This window comes from Ictidomys tridecemlineatus, unplaced genomic scaffold, assembly GCF_052094955.1.
Source record: "Ictidomys tridecemlineatus isolate mIctTri1 unplaced genomic scaffold, mIctTri1.hap1 Scaffold_113, whole genome shotgun sequence".
Taxonomy (NCBI): domain Eukaryota; kingdom Metazoa; phylum Chordata; class Mammalia; order Rodentia; family Sciuridae; genus Ictidomys; species Ictidomys tridecemlineatus.
Window position 1 is genome coordinate 772,190 of NW_027521053.1, and position 24,937 is coordinate 797,126.

The 24,937-nt window shown below is 34.2% G+C and overlaps 1 protein-coding gene and 1 non-coding gene across 2 annotated transcripts in view; one reads left to right on the top strand and one right to left on the bottom strand.

Moving 5' to 3' along the window:
• Positions 1 to 24,937, bottom strand: part of LOC144372520 (transport and Golgi organization protein 1 homolog) — an 84,289-nt gene that overhangs the window by 8,330 nt on the left and 51,022 nt on the right. The window contains exons 9-20 of the mRNA XM_078035858.1: positions 10,561 to 10,689; positions 8,278 to 8,299; positions 7,265 to 7,353; positions 6,948 to 7,025; positions 6,750 to 6,860; positions 5,613 to 5,684; positions 5,329 to 5,433; positions 4,563 to 4,685; positions 4,359 to 4,464; positions 3,295 to 3,350; positions 3,116 to 3,206; positions 2,806 to 2,944 (exon numbers count right to left, since the gene is read on the bottom strand). Of these exons, the coding sequence (XP_077891984.1) occupies positions 2,806 to 2,944; positions 3,116 to 3,206; positions 3,295 to 3,350; positions 4,359 to 4,464; positions 4,563 to 4,685; positions 5,329 to 5,433; positions 5,613 to 5,684; positions 6,750 to 6,860; positions 6,948 to 7,025; positions 7,265 to 7,353; positions 8,278 to 8,299; positions 10,561 to 10,689 (1,121 nt within the window). The remainder of the gene's footprint in view (positions 1 to 2,805; positions 2,945 to 3,115; positions 3,207 to 3,294; positions 3,351 to 4,358; positions 4,465 to 4,562; positions 4,686 to 5,328; positions 5,434 to 5,612; positions 5,685 to 6,749; positions 6,861 to 6,947; positions 7,026 to 7,264; positions 7,354 to 8,277; positions 8,300 to 10,560; positions 10,690 to 24,937) is intronic.
• On the top strand, positions 23,881 to 23,987 carry LOC144372527 (U6 spliceosomal RNA). The gene has a single exon (XR_013432517.1). It is a non-coding gene; the product is annotated as a U6 spliceosomal RNA (small nuclear RNA).

Consider the following 24,937-nt stretch of genomic DNA (forward strand, 5'->3'; position numbering starts at 1 on the left):
AGATACTTGGAGGCAGAGGCAGAATGATGAGATTAAAGATAGCTTGGAAAGCAGTAAGACACTAGTCCCTTATGAGAAAGAGCAAGGAGTCTGGGGAGGTAGCTCAATAGTAGAGCACATGGCTCAAGGTCCTGGGTTTGAGCTGTAGTACTGAAATAGGACTGGGGTTGTGGCTCAGTGGTGAAGCACGTGCCCCACATGTGTGGGGCACTGGGATCAGTCCTCAACACCACATAAAATAAATAAAATATTGTGTCGGGCTGGGGATGTGGCTCAAGCAGTAAGGCGCTCGTCTGGCATGTGTGCAGCCCGGGTTCAATCCTCAGCACCACATACAAACAAAGATGTTGTGTCCGCCAAAAACTAAAAAATAAATATTAAAATTATCTTTCTCTCTCTCTTAAAAAAATCCTATAAAAAATAAAATAAAATATTATGTCCATCTACAACTAAAATAATATTTTAAACCCTGAACTTTTTAAAATCCTAAACTCAATGAATGATTTTAACAACAGATTTGGGAAGTAAAATAAATCCTACTGCTTTTAAGACAGGTCAGAAGAAAATATCCAGAAGAAGTAAATCCAGAATGTAGGAGGCAGGGGAAATCAAATTCTAATATGCATTATTATAATCAGAAGAGAGAATGAGGTAAAATCAACATTTAGAAAAAGACTCGAAAATTCAAGAAATGTTTAATGGTCCCAAGCAACATAACTGCAAGAGGAAAAAGTGGGTGGGGTGGGGAAAACTACACCTAGGCACTTCCCAATACAACTGTTAAAAAAAGAGAGAAATGACTACAGGAATTAGGGGAGGGAGATAAGACCAAACAACAATGATAATGGACTCCTTAAAGAAAAAAAATTAAAACAGATGGTAATTAATTGGATATTTTCAAATTGCTAAAACTAAGTAACAGTCAAAATTCAGTAGCCAAAAGAAAGATCCTTTAAAAATGGAAACTGGTTTTAACTCTAATCATGAAGTTCATGTCAACCTAATACAGATTATAAAGGTAGCAATATTTAGTGGATAAAATACTATTCTCTGTTTATCCTTGTACTACTTTGATACACTAATCAAATCTATCATTAAAGGACAATGTTCAAATAGAATGAAAATAATTTCAAATAAGAAACCAACAGTGTAGAATGCAGAACTACAGAAACTTTAAATATGTGTATAAATTGAATGAATATCTTGTGGAGTTCACAGTATATGAAGTACTAACATACGATGCCACAACAGTTATCTGATTCAGGAGCTACTTAAAGCCCATAAAAACAAGTAATAAACCTATTAATCTATGTCAGGTTTTTATTAAATCCAGAATATATACCAAGGCCTTTAAATTATGAGAAGATGAATAAAATTATAATTATAATTATATAATTATAATTCCATTATAATTTATGATTACATCAAGCTTATACAGGTGATGAGGAAAATAATTAAAAATATTTAAACTATTAAAAAGATACAAGGAAGAAAAAAAGAACAGGTCATCAAATAGAAAGCAAATTCTTCATAAACCACAGGCACATATTGACATGGACAGACTTATATTTTAGAAAGTCCACTCAAGCGGCTATAGAGAAAATTACTAAGAATTTGAAATAAATTATATAAAAATATAAATAATGGAGAATGAAGACAGATGACCTAGGTTAGAAACAGAAAAGATGACACAGGCATGAACTAACATAGTACCTGGGGATGAGAAAAAAAAGAGTACAAACCACAGATGATGACTGAATGAATTTTGGAGGAGTTGAGGAAAATAGTGCTACAATTTAACTGCATTACAAAGAAAATTAATTGCCATTTAGGTCATTCATATTACTAGTAGGGACAGAGAAAACAAGTGTTCTTTTGAAAAAAAAAAAGTGATAAAATGAGAAATGTTTCTTTGAAACAGGCCAGGCATTTAGAACTGGCCTGAACAAAAATTTGAGATTCTAAAAAGGTCGCTTGGAGATCACAGAATTTTAGAAAAGTTAATGGAAAGGTTTCAATATTTAATGCATTAATTAGGCAACAGAAGTCAAAATACCTAAAAATAGTTAGGTCTATAAGAAGGTCTGTCTTTGCTTTAACAAGATATATATATATCTTGTTAATAAATCAGGTGCAAACAAATAAAATCTGACACACAAAAAAACTATTTTTAGAGAATTCAAGTATTTTGTGGATTAAAAACTTCAAATGAACTTCCAAAAAATAACTAGCTCCACACTGAGAAGATTAATATATAAATATATACTACAAACAAGTACTTCTGTAATCGTAACTCCTAAAATCCTTGCCACAGTTCAATTTTTAGTGTGAACATCTGAGATACTCAAGTCCAAAACTTGTACCATCAATTAGTAAATATTATTCCTTTTTGAAGTTTTTATTCTACTAAAACATGTCATTCCAAAACACTCAGTATTTTTAAAGGTCCAGAGTTAGAGATACAAGTTCAAAATATTAGAATTACATAACTGATCACAATGAAAGGAAATTAAAATAAATAGTGGGATCACAGAAAGGGTCTAGATCTTTGAAAGGTATTTCCACATCAGTGACTGTTAATACCAGTTTACCACTTCTTGCCTTCATATGAATTTGACAATCGATTACGATGTCCTCACAGCCTTAGTTTATGGTTCCAACTACCTCAGGACTCTTAAGACTGATGATGGAAAGAAAAATGCAACTTATAGGAAACAAAACAAAGGAAAAAAGACAAATCTCTACTAGATAAAATTATCTGTTAGTTCACACAATCATAACAATAACAAACAATGGAAATCTTACTTTTTTAGTGCCATCTCATTTTGCTGGTAGAGTTCATTTAAAATCTCCACTTTCTGCCTAAGAGTTTTGCATTCCTCTTCCAGTCCAACTTTAGAAGACCGTAGTGAATTGCAGTCACTTTCTAATTTCTTTATTTGGTCTGTAAAGGATAAAACAGCTTATCTCTATATGTGTACAAGGACTTAAGAACTTGTTTGAGGGAGTAGTGCCAAGAAAAGTAAGAAGCATGAAAGCAAGAAGCCATTCTTTATCTTTTCAATAAATTTTTAAGTCTTTCCAACATGGCAATTTCTTCTCAAGAAGAACCCACCTTCTAGATTACATTTTGTGGACATCGAGGCTCTTAGCTTAAGTTGTAAAAGTTTTAGATCCTCTTCAACTACTGATATTGTAGTTTTTGTCTAAAAATTGCAGAAAAGAGAGGTATTCTTAAAAGTGAGGCACAGGAAGAATTCACAGGTACTATGGGACTCTTACAAAGAACTATACCTGAGAGACATCCATCATCTGCTTAATTTGATCTTTGATCTTCTCGTTCCGATCACCTAAAAAACAAAAGACTTTAGCTTTTTCTTTCCTTACTTTTAACTCTATATTCTCCTAACTTCCCTAAACTAAAGAATGATTGTGTTCAAACACTGGAAGAAAAAAATCAATTAAATAATTATACTGATTAGACTAATGACTTTTAAGAGAATTGCAAGCTTAGATTTAAAAAAAAAAAGAGAGAGGTGAATTTCAGACAGGGGTTGTGGCTCAGTGGTAGAGTGCTCACCTAGCATGTGTGAGGCACTGAGTTTGATCCTCAGCATAAAAATAAATAAAAGTACTGTGTCTGTCTTAAAAAAAAAAGTGAATTTCTAGTTTGCACAACTAAAATGTTATCTATGCTATTCTTGTAAGATAAAAGCTTTTCTACTCTCTCAGATCTATCTTCACCCGGGCAATAAGTGTCTTGTTTAGAAAGATTCAATCCTCTATTTTCTCCCTGAATCTACTACCAGGTGTGGTTTGAAATACTTGCTATGTAAGCAATATCCAACTTGGGAGAAAACATCTGGAAATATTTTCCTCATCAGTAAACACTGTTACACTCCCTCTCTAGCTTTCTGATAGTCTCTAGCCTCTGTTCTCACAGCCTTAGTTTATGGTTCCAACTACCTCCGGACTCTTAAGACTGACTGTGGACTTAAAACCACAGAGCCATAGAGATGATGAGTATCAAAATCAAGTATCATCTGCATAAGTTAAGAAATAAATTTCTCTTACTGTACAATGTTCAATACTTAGAGGTATATGACTATTGTAGCTGCAGTGTACTTACTAGTTTTCAATAGGATAGAAAAAGTCAGTGTTCTTCACATGCCTATTGCTACATTATACCCCAACAACCCACCTCTGCCAATGCAACAGACATATCTATAGATCCAGTGATATGTGTCTACAACCCTGAAGCTTAAGAAAAAATTAAGCCAGCTGAAAAGTGGCATCTGTATACTTAATTAAAGACAGGAAAGCAAAAAAGGATTCAACCTCACTGAGACTGATCTTACCTGCTAACTCTCCATTGGTTAATTCATCTGACTCATCTCGACTTTGATCCTCAGATTCAGATTCACATTGAAACAGATTCAACTGTTTGATGTGATTAGTCAAAGCCTAGAAAAGAAGCAAAAGGTTGGAAGACTCTCGATTTTAATTCAGAAGATTTCAGGAGAATTCATGAGATGAAACATGTATTTGGAGTATAAACTTACATTAATAGTATCATCTTTTTGACTAAGAGCTACTTGTAAATCTTTCTGGGTCTTCTCAAATGATTTCATTTGTTCACTGAGCTCAGCGTGTGATGTACTCCAGTCTTTTACTTCCTGCTGCAACTGAAAAGTCAAAACACATGAATTCCTATGGGTTAGGGAGGGGTTTCTGCACTGGATATATCAGGACTACAAGACTTAAACAAAGAAATAGAGAGCAATACTCCTCGGTGGCCTGCCTCAATCGAGGGGGTTGAGACCTTGGTTAAGGAAGAGGGCAGAGTGGCCCCAACTCTCACAGCTGCAGTAAGAACATGAGAGCTATCAGGAAGTTGACCCTGTTTATTGCATTCCCCAGAAAATTGCTGCCAATTCAAATAATTTATCTCCAGCAGGAATGGCTGGGCACATATGACTGTCTCCTAAATTTAGATTCCTTATCATGTAATCTTCCCTTGGCCGGTGAATCAGTAACTATTCAAAAGAGGATCATAAAATACTTAATTTTCTGGTTTAAAAAGTTTCTTTGAGGCTATGCAAGTTAATAACTGATTGACATTTGATAAGGAAAGCAATAATCCAAAAATCCAAAACAGATGGAGACCATATATATGCACTCAATTTGGGGAGCATTGTTTAAACTTTGCATATCTAGAAAAGGTACTACATGAAAATTCCTTACCTCAGAAACAGATCCAAGAAAGATACAAGATAATGATATTCACTTCTCTAGTTTACATTATGTATGACATAAAATTTTCTTTACCTGCTCTTTCTCCTTCTTAAGCATGGTATTTTCTTTCTGAAGCTGACAGCATTTCAACTTCACCTTCTCTTCACGAAGCTTAGCTTCAGTAAGGAGAATTTGAAGCTAATGAAAAACACTACAGTTAGTGAATTAATTCCAAAGAAGAAACAAAGTTATACTTTCCCAAACAAGACATCATATAGTTCTCATTTTTTGCACATTTTAGCACACCTCAAATTTTTGGTCCGCAACAAAACTAAGATGTAGTATTAATATCCGTTAGCAATAGTTGGCAGCTTTACCTCTGAAAGTTCAGAAGTATTTACTGAAATGACATCTTTAAGCTTCTCTATAGATTTCTTATTTTCCATTATCTGCCAGGTGAAAACAGAACACAAAATATGCATTAGGATTTCAGTAGAAATACTGATATATATATATGTGTGTGTGGGGGGGGGGGTGGGTGTGTACGTACACATACATATATATACTAAAAAAGATAAACACAACAAATTTTTTGTCAAGCCATCCCATTACATTTCAGGTAAATGCAGGGGATACAGCTTTGGACTAAGCAAAAAATCAAGAACTGAAAGAGATGAAGGAAAACGAAGTCATAAATATTTCATGGCATCCACAACCTTACTGTTTATGAGATAACCAGAAAAAAAGTTCAAAGTATAGAAAATCATAATGCAATAAGTAAATAAAATGTTTTAAAGCATAGAAAATTAACTAATTAATTACTGTTTCAAGTAAACCAGTTCAAATTAGTAATTTTTTTTCTAGTGATAGAGAAAAAAATTTCCCAAGATCATTTTTAAAATTTTCTTATCTGAAGTAAAAAATGATAAAATTTGAGGAAGAATAGACTAATCTCACATACAGAAGAATTCCAAAAAAATTATAAAGATACTTGCTCCTTAAGGAAGTGGACATAAATCTGCAATCTTTGTTTGCAATGCCTGGGATTGAATCCTGGGCCTCATGCATGCTAGGCAAGTGCTCTACCATGAGCTGCATCCTGAGCTTGTAACTCTTCATACTTTAACTGTGGGCTATGCATGGTAACTTCCAAAGAATACAATATGAAAAGGATTGGAAAGAATTTTTACAGTGTAGAAATCTGATAAATACTACCTCAGCTAGGTGATCAAGCTTACTTGGGGTAGGATATTTCAGAACACACTCTCTACCATCTTTTGCAACTTTTATGTAATTACAGAAACTTATAGAAATTGAAAATGAAATATGTAAGTAAAAATTTTTTAAGTTGTTGTATCAGTACTTAAAAGTTCCACAAAATGGGCAGAAGTGGGTTCAACTTCCTTGACTCCTAATCTTACTTTAGTTAACAGCTGGACTAAGTTCAACTTAACCAATTTTACAAAATATTTCAAAAGCCAAATTGCAGTAATACTTAGCAGCAAAACTCTTACCACGTCCTGATTCTTAGCTTTCTGTTCTCTCTCAGATTCTAACATAACATGAAGACTTTTAGCTCCCTCATCCAGAAGTTCTTTAGCTTTTTCAAGAAGCTTCATTTTATCCTGGAAAAAAAAGGTGTCAAGATTACTCACTCATTACATTTACTTTTGAGTTTAGAATGTAATTCCCCCCAAAGAAGGGATTTTTACCTTATAATTAGTTGCTTCATCAGAAAGAATCATATTTTGTTTCATGGTCTCTTGGACCTGTTTCTTTGATTCCTTCATCTATGTAAATAAAGCATTCAGAATTAAGATACACAAATTATAGTGCTACCATACAAGTTACTTCCAGACAAGTGACCCTTTCCAGAAGAAAGTAGTACTTAATACATATGACTGTTTAGAATTTGGATGATTTGTAGGAAATAATGAAACAAAAATTTTAAAATATGATTTTAAATTAAAACAGGTAGGAATGATTCAAGCTAGAACCAAGGGAGAAAGAAACAAAAAAATAATTATACCTTCTGTTCATAATTTGACAATTTCTGCATTAGTTCTTCATTTTCTTTCATGAAATTGTTCACCTTTTTGGAAATTTGCTGTTCATTGACTAGAAGGGGGAAATACACAAGATTATTACAATCACTAAATGAAATTCAATTACTCAATCTACTAAAAGCAAAGACATGTTATATGGTACTATGAGGAAATACTTCTTAGCATAACTATTATGCTTTTAAAAAGCAATCTATGCTTATTAGCAATAAGAGTATAAAAATTATTAGAATTTAAGAAAAATATAAGAACAATGATATTTTGCTGGGTGCAGTGGTGCACACCTGTAATCCCAGTGGCTCAGGAGGCTGAGCTAGAAGGATTCCAAGTTCAAAGCCAGCCTCAGCAAGAGCGAGACACTAAGCAACTAAGTGAGACTTGGTCTCTAAATATAGGGGGTTGGCGATGTGGCTCAGTAGAGTGCCCCAGAGTTCAATCCCAGGTACCCCTCCCATCCAAAATGATATTTCAATTTAAGCTTATTTCACAGATGGGAAATACAGTAAAGTGTTGTAGCTTGATATTCCCCCCTTCTCAAAACACTTTCTTTTCCGAAAATGGAATCATTTAATTCTTTGCAAAGAAAAACAGAAATGAAAACATACTGATTCACATTACCATTCTTCAAATTATCTACTCAATTACTTAATGCATGATTAAATCATTAACATAGAAATACTCTTCAAATGTAATACATCTGCATTACATCAATATTCAAAGTTAATCTGCCCCAAATTAAAACTTATCATCATCTCCCTATCCACAATTTGTTCCTCCTCTTTATCTCCTATCTCAGAGTTGGAACCATCATCATCTACTCTATTATCCATGCTAGCAACCTAGGAATAGTAAAATTTTCAGGAGGTAAAAAAGATAATAGACATTTAAAGTCACTGTATCTACTTCTAACATACATAAAACACACATCAAACACCAATACAAAGGGGTTATTACAAGTTTAAGAAACCTAAAAATTTACCTTGATATACTCTATCTTTTACCTAGAAGAGAGAAAAAAGATTAAATTTGATGTCAAACATCTGCTCAATAGAAACAGCATTCCTAAAACAACAGTCAGAATCATAACCAAGTGAGAATTTAATAACATTCTGGTTCAGGATAATAATTTATAGGATTAAAAATAAGTAAAGGTTAGCAAGCCTTTTAAATTTAATTGGTAGTGATATTTCATAAATAGCCTCTGACATAAAAACACTAAGATATGTACCTTATTTCACAGCAAAGATGTGTGTATGTGTGTGTATACTCAAAATCATTTACTTGACAATTCTAAATAACCAGGATAAAGTCTAGAAACAATGACTATTCAAAAGAAATCTGAGGAAACAATATTAAATGCATAATCTTTGTACTAAGATATGCCACTTTCACTCACCAGAAAACATCTTAGAACTCCAATTTAAATTTGGCTATTGGCTGAATTTAGAAACTAAGAGGCTACATCATCTTATTTCTGCAAACCACTAAATATATAGCAAGAAATCTGAAAGGAAAGACTGCTTGAAGAAAATGCACAAGCAATAAGAGAAATGACAATTAACATATTCTGGAAAGGACAAAAACAATCGTTTCCAAAAAACAGCAATAAACTACCTGATAATAAAACCTAAGCAGAAAATTTTTTAAAACATCACTAAATTTCTTTGTAACTTAGCATATTACTTGTCCTTTCAAATGTTATAAATGGTGATGGGATATTCAGATGTGTCCACGGATCATCCAGGGGATCTTCGTAACAGGAAATTGCATTCAGAAAACTCCAACACATAAAAAAATGAACATTTCTTTAATGTCATAGCCTTGCTAACCTTTTACTCAAAATGAACAGAGGAAAATGGGAAGTAGCATAAAAGCAGTCATCTAACGTAGGGAGACTAAAGTTTTAAAGTCAAATGCTGAAACTGAGGAGCAACAAGCTAGGAACCACATCCCACATAACCTAGTGAAAAGAGAAACAGGTACGAGCATTCTTGAAATGAAAGAAACAAGAGAGAGAAATATAAAATGTTTTCATGTTTTTCTCTTCTCTTTATCCTTCTATTTCTTTTTTACTTTTAGCTGAGAAAAAGTTCAATGAGATTAGAAAATTCCTCACAGGAATCCAGGCAAACAATTCTTCTATTTAAGAAGGGAATACTTTCTAAGAGATTTTACACTCAATTGTACAAGGAGAGGAAACTTATCTTAACAATGATATGTCTGAAATAATTAAGAAATCAGAAAAAGAACACTCAGATTTGAAAAGATTTGTATCCAATGTTTTTGGCCTCTTTAACTGTTAGGCTTTTCATATGCAAAGTCCATTTACCTAAAATAATTTTCTTCCAATTATGTTAAATAACTATGAAACAGAATGACCTACAGTACAAACATAAGTATGTATAAGTATATATATATATATATATATATATACACACACACACACACACACACATATATACACACACACACACACACTTATACATATATGTACACACATACACAGAGATAGACTAATTCTGCTCAGGAAAAAAAAAACCTTAATGAACAAAACATTTAATGGATTTTTGGACAACACATAATCTATACTTCCAAATAAAAAGGTATTTTCTGTACATATGATCAAATCATAAAATCTGGGAAAAATTTATATAAAAGACTGGAAAAATTATATCATCTCCTTTTTCTCATTTTACTGTATTTCTTTGCAGCATTTCCCCCTGTTTGTATGTTTATATTAACATACAGTTCATCAACATTTAAATCTTAGTTTCTGCTTTTTTTTCCCACTTCACATTTAATTGTGAGCATTTTCTGTACCTCAAAGCTTTGAAATAAATAAATCTGCCTACTATTCCACTAATCGAACATACAATAACCCCTAAATGAATTATGTTGTGCTAAGTCTTCAATCTAATACACTGTTCCATTGAAAAACATTACCAAAATCTTCAAAGCATAGTTATTTCTTTAAGATAGATTACTAGACATATATGCTACATAAAAGGATATTTATCTAACCTATCCCATCTTTTATCCCACTTTTAAGACTTCTGATACATATGAAACTACTGGTCAGGATGGCTGTAAGAATTACCAGTTCTACCAACTGCACCCACACTAAATTATTTTATAATGTTAGTTTGACTTAAACCACTATTTTGTGTTTTAGCAATTGAAAAAGAAAAAGGGGGGGGGCAGTGACTATATAAAATAATCCTTGTGCTTATGTGCTAAGGTATAAGTAAGTTAATTTACTCACAAGAGCAGTTCTCCAAGAGAAAATGACAAAGGATACAATCCCAAAGAAAACAGCGAATACTACAGGCTTCCATGGTAGTCCATAAAAATCAGGCCCAGGTTGAGTATCATCAGGCAATGTAGTAAACAGCTTAAACAGACAAATTAGAAAAAATGGGAAACCTTAAATTTATAACAAAACAGTCACAAAGAATCATGGCAATTCTAAACCAACTTCCTCATCAGAAATCCACCTCCTCAATATTTTCCAATAGCTTCTTCAAGAGAGAGGATACTGGCAGTCTCATATTTTTTGTTCGCTTCCAGTGTTTTCAAGTATAATGAATCTAAATACTTTTTAAAAATATTTATTTATGTATCTTTAGTTTTAGGGTGGACACATTGTTTTGTTTTTATATGATGCTGAGGATCGAACCCAGTGCCTCATGTATGCTAGGCAAGCGCTCTACTGAACCACAACCCCAGCCCGAATCTAAATACTTTAAATTGAGCATACATTTCCAGTTTGTAACTGGCCCTATATCATCACATTGTCTAACACCTGGCTAGAATCCCTCTGGATCATTCTTTTCTCTTAGATAACCTGGTTTTTATAATTTAAAATATTCATTTAAGGGGCTGGGATGTGGCTCAAGCGGTAGCGCACTCGCCTAGCATGCGTGCGGCCCGGGTTCGATCCTCAGCAGCACCACATACCAACAAAGATGTTGTGTCCGCCGAGAATTAAGAAAAAATAAATAAATGTTAAAATTCTCTCTCTCTCTCTGTCCCCCTCTCTCACTCTCTCTCTCTTTAAAAAAAAATATAAAATATTCATTTAAGACAAAACTTAAATATATGAAAGAACTAATTAATTTTATGGCAACAAATAAAAACAATGACGATATATGTATAAGATTTTTAATCTTACTTCCATTCCACTCTTATATACAGATACGTGACATGTAATTTCAGACAACTCTTGAAAACTGGCTTAGATAAACTTCTCTGAATTTAACATCCTTCTATAAAATTCAGAGCCTAATTTTAAATGGTTGCTCAAAGGCAGTGCAGTAAACACCTGCCAACTCTTCCCTGTTTTCACCGCCCTCTACATGTAATATGAGATAACTGTCACTTGGGCCCAATTCCCCAGCAGTCTCCTTAGGGAAAAGACCCGTAGTAACATTAGCTGTTTGGATTGTTGGCTGCATTTCAGAACATACCATGAGGTTGTCACCTCTATTCCGTCAAAAAAAAAAGTGCAAGTGGGGAAAGCTCAAGTACACTCTCACCGGCCTCGCTTAACCATACAGTCACGTCCTGCCTGCCTTGGGCCTGACACACTCCATTTCTCCGTCGCCACGACAGTCAGTGCACCCACTCCGCCAGAACTCAGCCACCCGACAGGGGTCCCAGGAGCTCTGGGTCCCCCAGGGAAACAGTGACAGAAGGCACAGTGGCAGGTACTGAGTCCATGGTGTAGGGACGGCTGAGTGGAAGCGACGCTTCCCTGCAGAACAGCACAGGACTCTCTCTTTCACCATTTCCTACTTCAGTAGGACCCAGCGCAGGGGGCGGGTACTGGGAGTGAACTTTGCCTTCCTCCACCACAGGCGCTTTCTGCCCAAGGCATGTAAAACCAGTCATCAGAGGAAGCCCCTGGGTGGACTGCAGTGAGCAGACAGAGGATGCTGAGGGGCGTGGCGGGGAGCGGGAAGAACCAACTGCGGAGCCCGGCGGGGGACAGCGCCAGTAGAGCCAAGCGGAAGAGTCCAAATGAAAGGACTCCAGAAGGAAAGAGGCTCACCTGTCCCCGGAACTGGGAGAGGACCGGCGATTTAGAAGGCCCTGGAGGAAGCCAGGGAAACTAGCAGAAGGGGATTATAGGCAGAGACTAGGAAAAAGGAGAAAGTCAGGCCTCCCAGCCCCTCCCAGAGCAAAACCCTTTTGTCAACGTGTTGAGACACCAGGTACCTACCTGCCCCCAAAAGTGCAGACAGAAGGGGAGAAGCTTCTCCTGCTCCCTTCTAAAGGACTACTGCTCGGACTGGGCTTTCCTTCTCTGCTCACTCTAGTCCTGTTACTTTCTCCAATTGTGGATGACACTCTTTTTAAAAAAGCCTAACCCTAAGGAATCAGGTCATTATCACCCCACGCCGGTGGCTTCATTTCTGGATGCCACATTTTAGGGTTGCATGACTTGTGGAAAAGAACAGAATCATGAATAGCCCGAAAAGCACGTGCTAAAAATTGAAGAAACTGGGGACATTTAATTTGGGGAGGAAATGAACATCTGTGGATCTTTAAAAATCTGTCGTCAAGTTGAATATAGTCAATTCAAAAGAACAAGAATAAGCAGGAAAGCACTGAAAAAGAAGAGCAATGAAGGGTACAGGGAGGGAAGACTATATAATTAATTCATGTACCCTCGTCCAAGCCCAGGAATACATAGAGATTGTGGCACAGAATAGAGAATCCAGAAACAGAACCAACTGGACATTTGGGGTACAATAAAAGTTAGTTTGGGGAAAATAGACTTTCTAATAAGTAGCGTTACCACATGGAAAATTATAAAATTGGATTTTTCTCTACTTATTCAAAAGATAAACTACAAATGGATAAGAAACATGAATGTAAAAATAGAAAATAAACAAGTACTAGAAAATATTAAGTGAAATTTTCTATGTATTATGAGTGGGCAAAACCTGCCTCATTGAAAAAATCTTTCCTGGCTGTATCTAAACCTGCTACACACACACACACACACGCAGTTTGACAATGACAAACTGAAAAAAAATATTTGCAACATATTATTGTCCAAAGAATCATGTTCCTGAAATATAAAGAACATTATAAATAAAATGGCCAGCAAACCTATACAAAAATGGGCTGAAGAAATAAACAGATCTCAGGAAAAGAAATGCAAATAGCTATAACATATGGAAACATGCTCTGCTTAGCTCATAATGAACAAAATACAAATTAAACCACACCAAGATACCATTTCTCACTTGCATTGGCAAGATCCAAACGTTTGACAACATACTCAGTAGGTGAGAGAATGTGGGGGAATATAAATTCTCAGACACTGCTAATAAGTATACAAAATGATACAACCCTTATGAATGAGATTTGGCAACATCTCCCAAAACTGCTTATATATTTACCTATTAACTCAACAATCCCACTTTTTTTTTTTAACTTTTTCAGTGCTGGGGAGGGTATCTTGGGCAAGTGCTCTACTGCTGAGCTATAGTCCACCAGCCCTAATTTCTAAAGATACTGGGAATACAACAACAAATGTTTAAAACTTGTATTTACAAAACTATGTTATTCAAGCATTAATTATAACAATACAAGATGGTCACAAAAGGCTGAAACAACCGTCATCAATGAAAGTTTTTGAATAAACCAAAGAAGAAAGAAAATAATTTTAAATACTGCTAAGAGCTGGTTTCCGGAATACATTTTTTAAAAATGAAGTAGAGAAAAATATTTATAGAATACTATTTGTATCTTAGAAAGTGAAAAAAGATGAATATATTATTTCTTATAGCTTTGAGGTAAAACTGACATGCAATAAATTACATGTATTTAAAGTGTGCAATTTGATGAATTTTAACATGAAATTATGAAATCACCATTATAATCAAGATAATATACACATCCTTTACTTCCAAAAATATTCTCATTCTCTAGATAATTTTGCCCTTTGTCACCCTTCTTTCTTGCCCCCCACTTTCCCATTCCTCCAGCAAAATGTCTTATCTTAATAGATTGCTTTGTATTCCTCAAGTTTTATGTGTATGGGATAATATATTGTATTTTCTATGGCTTCTCTTATTCAGCATAATTTGAGATTCATCTACATCAGTTTATCTATCATCTATTTTTATTGCTGAGTAGCATTTCATTACATGTACATACCACAATTTGTCTATCATCTATTGATAGACATTTGGATTTTTTTCCAGTTTGGGGCTTTTACAAATAAAATAGCCAAGAACACTGATATAAAATTCCTCCTATTGCTATATAACTTATCTTTTCTTTGGAAAAGAATGGTTGGATATGACTGGTGTATGTTTACCTTTTTAAGAAGGTGATTCTACCACTTTATATCCCCACCAGATGTGTACCCATCCAGTTCCTCCATCTCTTCTCCAACCACTCAGCACAATTGTCTTTAATATTAGATATTTAATAAGTGTGTAGTGGTAACTCTTATGCTTCAAAATTGCATTTCCCTGATAATTATGTCAATCATTTTTAATGTATTTACTATCTGTTTATCTTCTTTGATGAAGTGTTATTTTACAGGACTATATTTTTTTCTAATGCGTTCTAAGAGTTCTTCATATATCCTTGATGCAAGTCTTGATAAATGCTTTACAGTAATTTCCTCCCAGCTTGTGTTTTGTCTATTTCATTGACTTCAAAGTGTATTTTGAATTACAGAGGTTTTAGTTTGATGAATCCCACATTGTCAAATCCTTTTTAATGCTTTTGTTGTCAAATTTAAGAAATCTTTGCCAAACCTAAGTTCAACAAAAATTTTTCTCTTATTTTTTTTCCTAGAGGTTTTGTAGTTTTGAATTTAATATTTAAGTCTGTGAGTTAATTCAGGTGTCTAATGCAAGGCATGGATCAGTATTTTGCATATAAATATGCAGTAATTTCAGTACCATTTGCTGAAAAAACTTTCCATTCTCTACTTGTCTTTCCATCTTTGTCAATGACTGTTGCCATATATATTGTGTATCTATCTCTGAATTCTTGGCTCTGTTTCAATATGTTTTGTCTGCAATCCTGATTACTGTAGCTTTAGAATATTTTTTTTCCTCTTCGTATGGTACTAGGGATTGAACACAGGACCTAGCATATGCTAGGCAAGTCCTCTACCACTGAGCTACATCCCCAGCCCTAGATTAAGTCTTGAAGCCACGTTGCAATCAGCTTGTCATTTTCTACAAAACTCTGCAGGGATTTTGATTGGAATAATGTTGACTCTGGTGATTAAACTGGGATGAATGGACACCTTAGTCTTCTGACTCATAAATTAGGTATATCTCTCCATTTAGGTTCTCTTTAAATTCTATCAGCAATATTTTATAGTTTTTAATATATACATTTTAGTTTTTGCCACGTTTATGTTTAAATACTTCATATTTTTATTCTATTATACATGGAAATCTTTAAAATTTCAATTTCTAATTATTCATTGTTAATATATAGAAAATATAATTGCTTTTAGATGTAAATTTTATCTGTCAACCTTACAATAGCATTTTTCTAGATCATACCAGATTGTATCTATATATATTCATGTTATCTGAAAAGAAAGAGAATTTTATTTCTTCCTTTCCAATCTGAGTGCATTTTATTTCTTTTTCTTGCCTTAGTATACTAGCTATTTCCTTACTGCACCCCAGTACAATGCTGAATAGATGTAATGAGAGTAGACATCTCTGGTTTCTGATCTTGGGGAAAAGTATTCAATTATCAACCATTAAGTATGAGGTTAGTTGCATTTTTTCAGAGGATGTTTTAAGCTCCCTTCTATTCCTAGTTTGTTGTTTGTTTTTCTACATCAATAATCAATGCCGAGGGGCTGGGGTTGATACTCAGTGGTAGAGCACTTGCCTAGCATGTGTGAGGCAATGGGTTCAAATCTCAGCACCGCATATAAATAAGTGAATAAAATAAAAGTTAATCAACATCTAAAAAAATTTTTTAAATAATAATCAGGGCTGATTTTTTTTACATGTCGATGCGATTTATTGTCACCTACTTGTACATGCACACAAAATAACAATATAATTTGGCCAATATTACTCCCCAACATTTCCCCCCTCCGCTATATTTTTTAAATGCTTGTTTTGTATCTCTCGAGCTAAACACAAAGATTGTGCTTTTAGGTACACCAATGTGGTAAATTTCATTGATTTTCAAATGTTAAATAAATTTTGGATTCTTGACATAAATCCCCATCATCCATCTAGTTTTTGTCTATGATGTATTTTCCTTTTACATATTGTTGTATTTGACTTAAATTTTTGTTTAGAATTTCTGTACAGATTCATTGGAGATCCCATGAGAGGTATGTGGTTTTCTTTTCTTATTATATCTTTGTCTTGGTTTGGTGTAGTGATAACACTGGATTCATAGGAGAAATATTTCCTTGATTTAATATTCTACAAGGGTTTAGTATTACTACTACTATTAGGAATTAGTATCATTTCTTCCTTACAGGTTTAATTGGATCACCAATAAGCTATCTGGGTCTTATATTTTTTTCTTTGTAGAAAGGTTTTTACCTATACCTTCAATTTCTTTAATAGTCAACAAGGTTTACGAAATTGTCTGTTTTTCTTGAGTGAACTTTTGCAATTTGTGGCTTAAATAGAATTTCTTCATTTCATCTAAATTGTCAAGTTAATTAACATAAACTGTTCATAATATCCCCATTATCAGTCTAGTATCTGTGAAATCTGTAGTGATATCCCTTCTCTGATTGCGAATATTGGTAACCCGTGTCTCCTCTTTTATTTCCCTCACTAGATGTTGATCAATTTTATTCATCTTAAAGAACTAGCTTTGGGTTTCATTGATTTTCTCTTATTTTCCTTTTTTAAAAATTTTACTGACTTATGGTCTTTATTATATCTTTTTTTCTTGCTTACTTGGAGATTAACTTATTTTTCCTTTTCTAGTTTCTCATAGTAGGAACTAAGTCAATGACTGGAGACTTATTTTTTAATAAAGCTATCTTGGGCCTGGTAGTGCTATAAATTTTCCAATAACACTTTAGAGACATTGCACAAATGGATATGTTGTTTTCAGTTTTATTCAACTCAAAATATGAATTTCTTCTGATTTATTTGACTCAAAAATTATTTAGCAGTGGGGGCTAAGGTTGTAGCTCAGTGGTAAAGTGCTTGCCTCACATGTGTGAGGCACTGGGTTCGATCCCCAACACCACATAAAAATAAATGTACTGTGTTGTTCATTTATACCAAATATATATATATATGATAGATAGATACAGATATACATATATATATATAGATAGATAGCAGATAGCAGCCTGGCACTTAAGTTTTCAAATATTTGAGAATTTTCCAGATTTTTCCATTATTGATTTCTCATTTTATTGTGTTCAGAGATTAAGCTTTGCCTGACTTTGAATACTTTTATATTTACTGATAATTTTTTTAAGATCCAGAATATAGTTTATCTTGGTAAATGTTCCATGTGCACTAAGCTCCTTGGGGGTTTTCTATGAATGTCAATTAATTTCAAATGGATGGATTGATTATGTCATTCACACTTTCTACAACCTTACTTTTATTTTTCGTTTTCTGCCAATTGCTGAGGAGAGGATATTGAAATCTCTAAATGTAAGCTATAGGATTCATCATTTTCCTCATAATTCTATCAATTTTGATACTTCATGTATTTTGAAGGTCTAATATTAAAAGTACAAGCATTTAGGTTTATTATATAATCTTGATTGATTCGTTTATCATTAGGAAATAACTTTCTTTAGTCCTGATGATATATTTTGCCCCACAACCTCTTTTGGTTTAATGTAGCTACTCCAGATTTCCTTTGACTAGTGTTTAACATGAGATACCTTTTTCAATCATTTTAATTTTGACTTCTTTGTGTCTTTCTATTTACAGTGTTATTCCCTTAGACATCTATTTGGGTCTTGCTTCTTTAGGCAATATGACAATCTCTGTTTTTAACTGATGTATTTAGATACTTTCCACTTAATAGGATTACTGCCGTGCATAGGTGTAAGCTTAATATAATCTTCTATTTGTTCCTTCTGTTCTTTTTTCTTTTTCTTTTCTTTCTGTCTTCTTTTGCAGAAATACCACTATCGGTATTTTTAGTGATTCCTCTATTGGCTTATTAAGCTATAACTCTGTTTTCTAATCTTAGTGCTTCAGGGTTTAGAATATACATCTTTAATTTGTCACAATCTACCTTCAGATGATACTATATTACTTCACATATTCAATAAGAACATTACAATAGTTACTACCCTTCTGAGATTTATACTGTTGTCATGTATTTTACTTTACATGTTTTCTAAGTCCCATACTACACTGATATTTGTCTTTAAACAGTCAATGACTTTTTAAAATGTTCAAATAAGAAAAATTATTTTAAATATTTATGCACACAGTCACCATTTTCAGTGTTTTTTACTCCTTTATTCCATTATTTCCATCTGCTGTCTTGGTGCAAGTGTAGGTGAATTCTTTCAGCTTGTATGTCAGTACAAGTCTTCATTTTAGAAAGATATTTCACTGGGCATGATATTATCGGCCAACATTATTACTCTTCAAATATATTAAAGGTATCACTCCACTATATTCTCTTATGCCTAATTTCTGACAAGAAATCTGATGTCATCCTTAGTTCTTCTCTACATAAATGTCTTCTCTAACTGCTAAGATTGCTCTTTATCACTGGTTTTGAGCAATTTATTTATGATATAATATACCTTGATATAGCTTTATTCATGCTTTTTGTACTCTAGTCCCATTTAATATCTTGGATCTGCAGATGTACAGTTTTCACAAATTTTTGGCCATCATTTCTTAAAATATTTTTCTGAATACCTCTCATAGCTCAACTTGAAACTGTCCCACAGCTCACTGATGCTCTGGTTCACTTTTCTTTAAGAGAAGAAATTTTCCCTGTTTCATTTGGGGTACTTCTCCTGCTATGTCCTCAAGTTCACTAACAATTTCATCACAATGCTTATTCTGGCATTAATCCCATCCACTGTGTTTATCATATATTTTCAACTCTAGAAGTCTGATTTTCTTAAAATATATCTTCTATATCTCTTTTTACCTTTTTAACACACGAAATATAGTAGTAATGACTTTTTTAAAAATGCCATTACCTCATTCTAACATCTCCGATAGTTCTCAGTTGGCTTTGATTGGATGATTCTTCTCCTCATCATTGTGGTTTGTATTTTTCTTGCTTCTTTGCATGCCTGGTAAGCTTTGATTCGATGCCATACATTACGAATTACTATTCTTAATATTTCATATACAATTAAATTACTGGAAACAATTTGATTCTCTTGGGTCTGAATATTTGTTAGGTATGACATAAATTGTAATAGTCAGTCCGAGGTAACATCCTTCTGATTATTCTACCCAACTTCCTTAGATAGTTTTTTCCAGGTGCTATTCTGGTCCCTGTGTTAAGACCTGTTCCTTCTAATCACTTAAGATGGTTTCTCTGACTTGCTAAGCAGTTTCATCACACTTATGTGCAGATCAATACCCTGCTGAACACTCAGAGAGCCTTTCACAGATTTCCAGAATTGTCTCTCAATGTAGCAACCTTCTTTTGGTACTCCACCCTGTGAATTCTAGTCACTTTGGTTTTCCTGGAATCTCAGCACCATCTCTCAATTCATGGTATCCTCTGGTTCTGCCTGACTTCCCCTTCTTTGTCATGGCTTGGGAATCTCTTAACATAGTAAAAGCTGGGGCAACTAAAGAGCTCATAGCATTTGTTCTTTATGTTTCCAGAATCATTCTTTGTTGCTTGATCTTCAATGTTACTGGATCTTAAAATTTTATATGTTTGTGGGGTTTTTTTCATATTTATTTTAGTTGTTTCAGTTGGGAAGGTGAAGCCAGTACCTATATAAAGCTATCATAGCTAGATGTAAAAATCATTTGCTTTTCTTTTTCTTTTTATGGTGCTGGGGATTGAACACATGGCCTCATGTGTGGTAGGCAAGTGCTCTACCACTGAGCTGCATATCCCTTTTCTCATTTGCTTATTTTTTTAATAGCAGAATGCATAATGAAATAAATTTTAAAAGTTAACTATAAAAGAGAGTAATATCAGGGTACACAGAACTGGGACAAAAGCTAGAGTTCTTTCAAAATCAGGCAGGAGAATCACAAGTTCAAAGCTAGCCTCAGCAACTTAGCAAGTCCCTACGCAACTTAGTGAGAACTATCTCTAAATAAAAAATAAAGAGCCTAGGTATGTGGCTCAGTGGATAGGAGCCCTGGGTTCAATCACCAGTACCAGAAAACAGAAACAACTTATTTTCACAAATTAACTTTGGCTCTTCTAAATATTTAAATAATTGTAAAATAAATAAAAAAAATCTTTAAAAATTAACACCTAAATATTGAAAGCAAAAATGAAACAACCTGTGATATCATGTTGGTGACAAACCACAGAAATGAATTATTTCAAACATACCTTAGTGGGATATAGCTTAAAGACAAGAGAATTTCATTTCATTTCAGGAATACATTCCTGAAAGTATTTTAAACAACATAAATATAGTCGTGTGTTGCTTAATAATGGGAATAAATTCTGAGAAACACATCTTAGGCAATTTCAGTGTGTAAACATCATTGAGTATACTTATACAAACCTAGAAAATATAGCCATTTCCACACATAGGTATTCATATATGGTATATCATCGCTTTGGGGATAAAAACCTATAAGATATTATTATACTGAATTCTGTAGACAATTTTAACATTGTAAATGTTTATATATCTAAACATATCAAAACACAAAAAAGATTAAAAATACTAGGTGTCAAGAATTTTTTAGCTCCATTATTATGCACTAATGACCAAAATGTCATTAAGTGGCACAAGACTGTAAACAATTATATTTATGTCATTGAAAACTGAAACTCCAACATCAGAGAAAGAAAACACAAATCTAAGATAGATGAAGTGAAGTAAAATCTCTCTAACATCCTGAATTTTCATGGGAATTATCTAAATGACATGATCAAAAATCCCCACATATTTCTGAGCTTTGTTCACTAAAAAGGCTTACAAATGACAGTCAATTTGAGCAATAAGCAATCCTAGTACTTGGAATGTAGCCTCTAAATATCATTTCCTATTGAAAGAAACCAAAGTTCTTTTAGAGAAATAGTTCCTTCAAGGTCTGGACAGGGAATGTTTAAGATGAACTTGGAACATCTCATAGTTCAAAAGCAAGGGAAACAGGTAACAATGACCACTAGGTGGTGGCAAAGGGTCCCAGGAGCCAAGATAAAGAGGCTTCTACAAGGCAAAAGGGGGAGAAATTGAGCATCAGATAAGAACAATTACTATTCCTAACTTGATTAAACACACCAAATATTTTTAAATGCATGACATCATATTGACTCTTAAATAAAAATTAAAAATATTTCAAAAGCCCCTTTGGGTATCATTTGATAATGCTAGAATAATACCTTACTATTCTGAAAAGTGTTTAAATGAAGAAAAGGAATCAAATGTTTATCTCCTGCCTTAACTATACAAACCGAATATCTGTGTAAAGAATAATCAATCATAGCCAGGCGCTGTGGCACACACTTGCAATCCCAGTAGCTTGGGAGGCTGAGGAGGGAAGATAGCAAGTTCAAAGTCAGCCTCAGCAAAAGTGAATTGCTAAAGCAACTCAGTGAGACCCTGTATATAAATAAAATACAAAATAGGGCTGAGGATATGGATCACTAGCCAAGTGCCCCTGAGTTTAATCCCCAGTACCAAAAAAAAGAAAGAATAATCAATCATAAATTTTTATTTGTATAGGCATCCCAGCCTTTAAATGAAGAAAGAAAAATCCCAGCAATTCAGACCATTGCTATTTTGCAACCTGTAATATATTAGCAAATCTCACCAAGGTCACTGTTGACTAGTAGTCAACATCAAAGGAGAGGACATGCAGATGTCAATGCAATATTTCCTATTAAGTTTTCATAAGAAACAGAATTGAACCTAAACCTGACTACCAATTTCCAAGAAATATAAAGCAACAGAGAGAGGCTGAGGTTGTTAGCTCAGCACTTGCCTAGAATGCATGGAGCCCGAGGTTCAATCCCCAGCACCACCAAACAAACAAACAAAAAAAAGGCAATAGAGAAAACAGGTTAAATTGTTGTACCAGGGGGATGTCATTTATTCACACAAACTACAATATATCCTAGAAGTCCCACAAACATATTTTTTTCAATTATTGCAAAAAGTTACAACAAAAGGAGAAATCAATAGAGAGTAACTTATATGAGACTTGTTCTCCCACTGAAAGCAACCAGAAAGTTGGAATATATATATTGGTACCAGGGATTGAACTCAGGAGCACTTGATCACTGAGCCACATCCCCAGTCTCAGCCCCATTTTGTATTTTATTTAGAGACAGGGTCTCACTGAGTTACTTAGCACCTCACTTTTGGCTTTGAACTTGTGATCCTCCTGTCTCAGTCTCCTGAGCCACTAGGATTAAGGCATGTGCCATCATGCCCAGTCAAAAAAGATTTTTAAAGAGCTATTTTTCAGATAGAAAGCCACAAGGAACATGCAACTGTCACCCCTAAGAGCAGGAGAACAAATAGGTGAGCATTCTACCTGGAGGCACCCTCTAGACCTCAGTTTGAAAAGGGGAACACAAATGGGGCACAACAGTCTCACTGAGGAGAGAGAGACCAGAGTTCCAGGAGATTAAGCAGCCAAAAATATGTAGAGAAAACTACCAGAAACATGGGAGCCACAAAGAAAAAGAGTTCCAGAAATCTGCATGGAGGTGGTCTTCAGTTTGGGGCTACATTCTAAGCAGTACCTGTGAGGGCCAAGAACAACTATAAGCTAACCAATCCCACAGTTGGCACTGAGCTGGGAGAAGTCTGGATTCCAGCTAGCCAGAGAGAGTTGACGTACAAAAACAGTATGGTCAACAAGCTCATGAAGAAGTATTTGATCCTGGCATCATGGCACATATTTGTAATCCCAGCAATCAATCCCAGGTTGAGGCAGGAAGATCCCAAGTGTGAGGCTGGCAACTTATCAAGGGCCTAAGGAAGTTAGTGAGACCCTATCTCAAAAGAAAAAAAAAGTTCACTCAATATCATTAATTATCAGGAAATAAACTCACAAAGACATACCCACTAGAATGGCCCAAGTGCTAGTGAAGATGAAGTCAAGTGGAAGTCTCCTAAATTGCTGGTGGAAGTATAAAATGATTGTGGTCATTTTTTAGTATGGCTTGACAGTATCACATAAGACAAAAACATACATTAAACGTAGGAGGCAATTGCACTCCTAGATATGAGTCCACTTATAGTGGCATATATATGAAACAGTACTGTAGGAAAAATGAATCTATAGTTTAAAAAAAAAGTTATCAATGGTTGCCTGGAAGGGGTGGTGAAGGCACTCACTGGGAAGGATCCCAAGGAAACCCCTTTTCTAGTGAAAAAAAAAAACTGTTCTATATCTTTATTATGGTAGTTTTTACATGGGTATCTACATTTGTTAAAACTCAGAGTGTGCTTGCTTTGGCAGCACATATACTAAAATTGGAACAATACAGAAAAAATCAGCATAGTCCCCGAGCAAGGATGACACCCACATTTGTGAAGTATTCCATAGTTTTGTGGAACCAACCCTTCAGCAGATGAATGGATAAAGAAACTGTGGTACATATATGAAATGGAATATTACTTATAGCATTAAAAGAGAAAAAAATTATGGCATCTGCGGGTGAATGGGAATATCAGGTTAAGGGAAGTAAGCCAATCCCCAAAACCAAAAGCTGTATGTTCTCTCTGAAAGTGGATGCTGACCCATAATGGGGGTGAGGTGGGTGGTAAGGGGCATGGAAAGAATGGAGGAACTTTGAGCAAAGGGGAGGTAGGACAGGTGAGGGGGCAGAGGGATAGGAAAGATGGTGGAATGAGATGAACCACATTACCCGAGGTACATGTAGGACTACAGGTGTTGTGTACAACTAGGAAAAGTTTTGTTCCATTTATATACAATGAATTGAAATGCATTCTGCTATCATGTATAACCAATTAGAACAAATTTAAAAAACTCACTGATATTGGCTATCAAGGAATTACTGTTAAGTTGTGTGATGGCCCGTGGGTTCATTATACTATTCTCTATGCTTTTCTTTAAAGCTTTTCTAATTAAATTTATTTTTTAACTAGTACATAGAAACAAACATTATAATTATTGAAGTAGGTAACATGACATTTTGATGCATGTATACACTATGTAACGTTTAAATCAGTTAAATATATCTACCTCCTCAAACATCATTTCTTTATGGTAAAACTTTCACAATCTTTTTTTATAGTATTCTAAAATATACAGTATGTTATGGTTACCTATAGTCCCCTACTATTCTCTCTGCTCTTATTTGAAAGTTTCCATGATAAAAATACTAAAAATAATTTTTAAATTAAGATATAACTTCAAATATTTAAAGGATTTCTATGTAGAAAAGAATTCAATTTTATAGAGGAAATCATGTGGAAGAAAATTTGGAGTCAATACAAGGATGAACTAGACAACAGAAGAACATATAGCCTTGTAAGA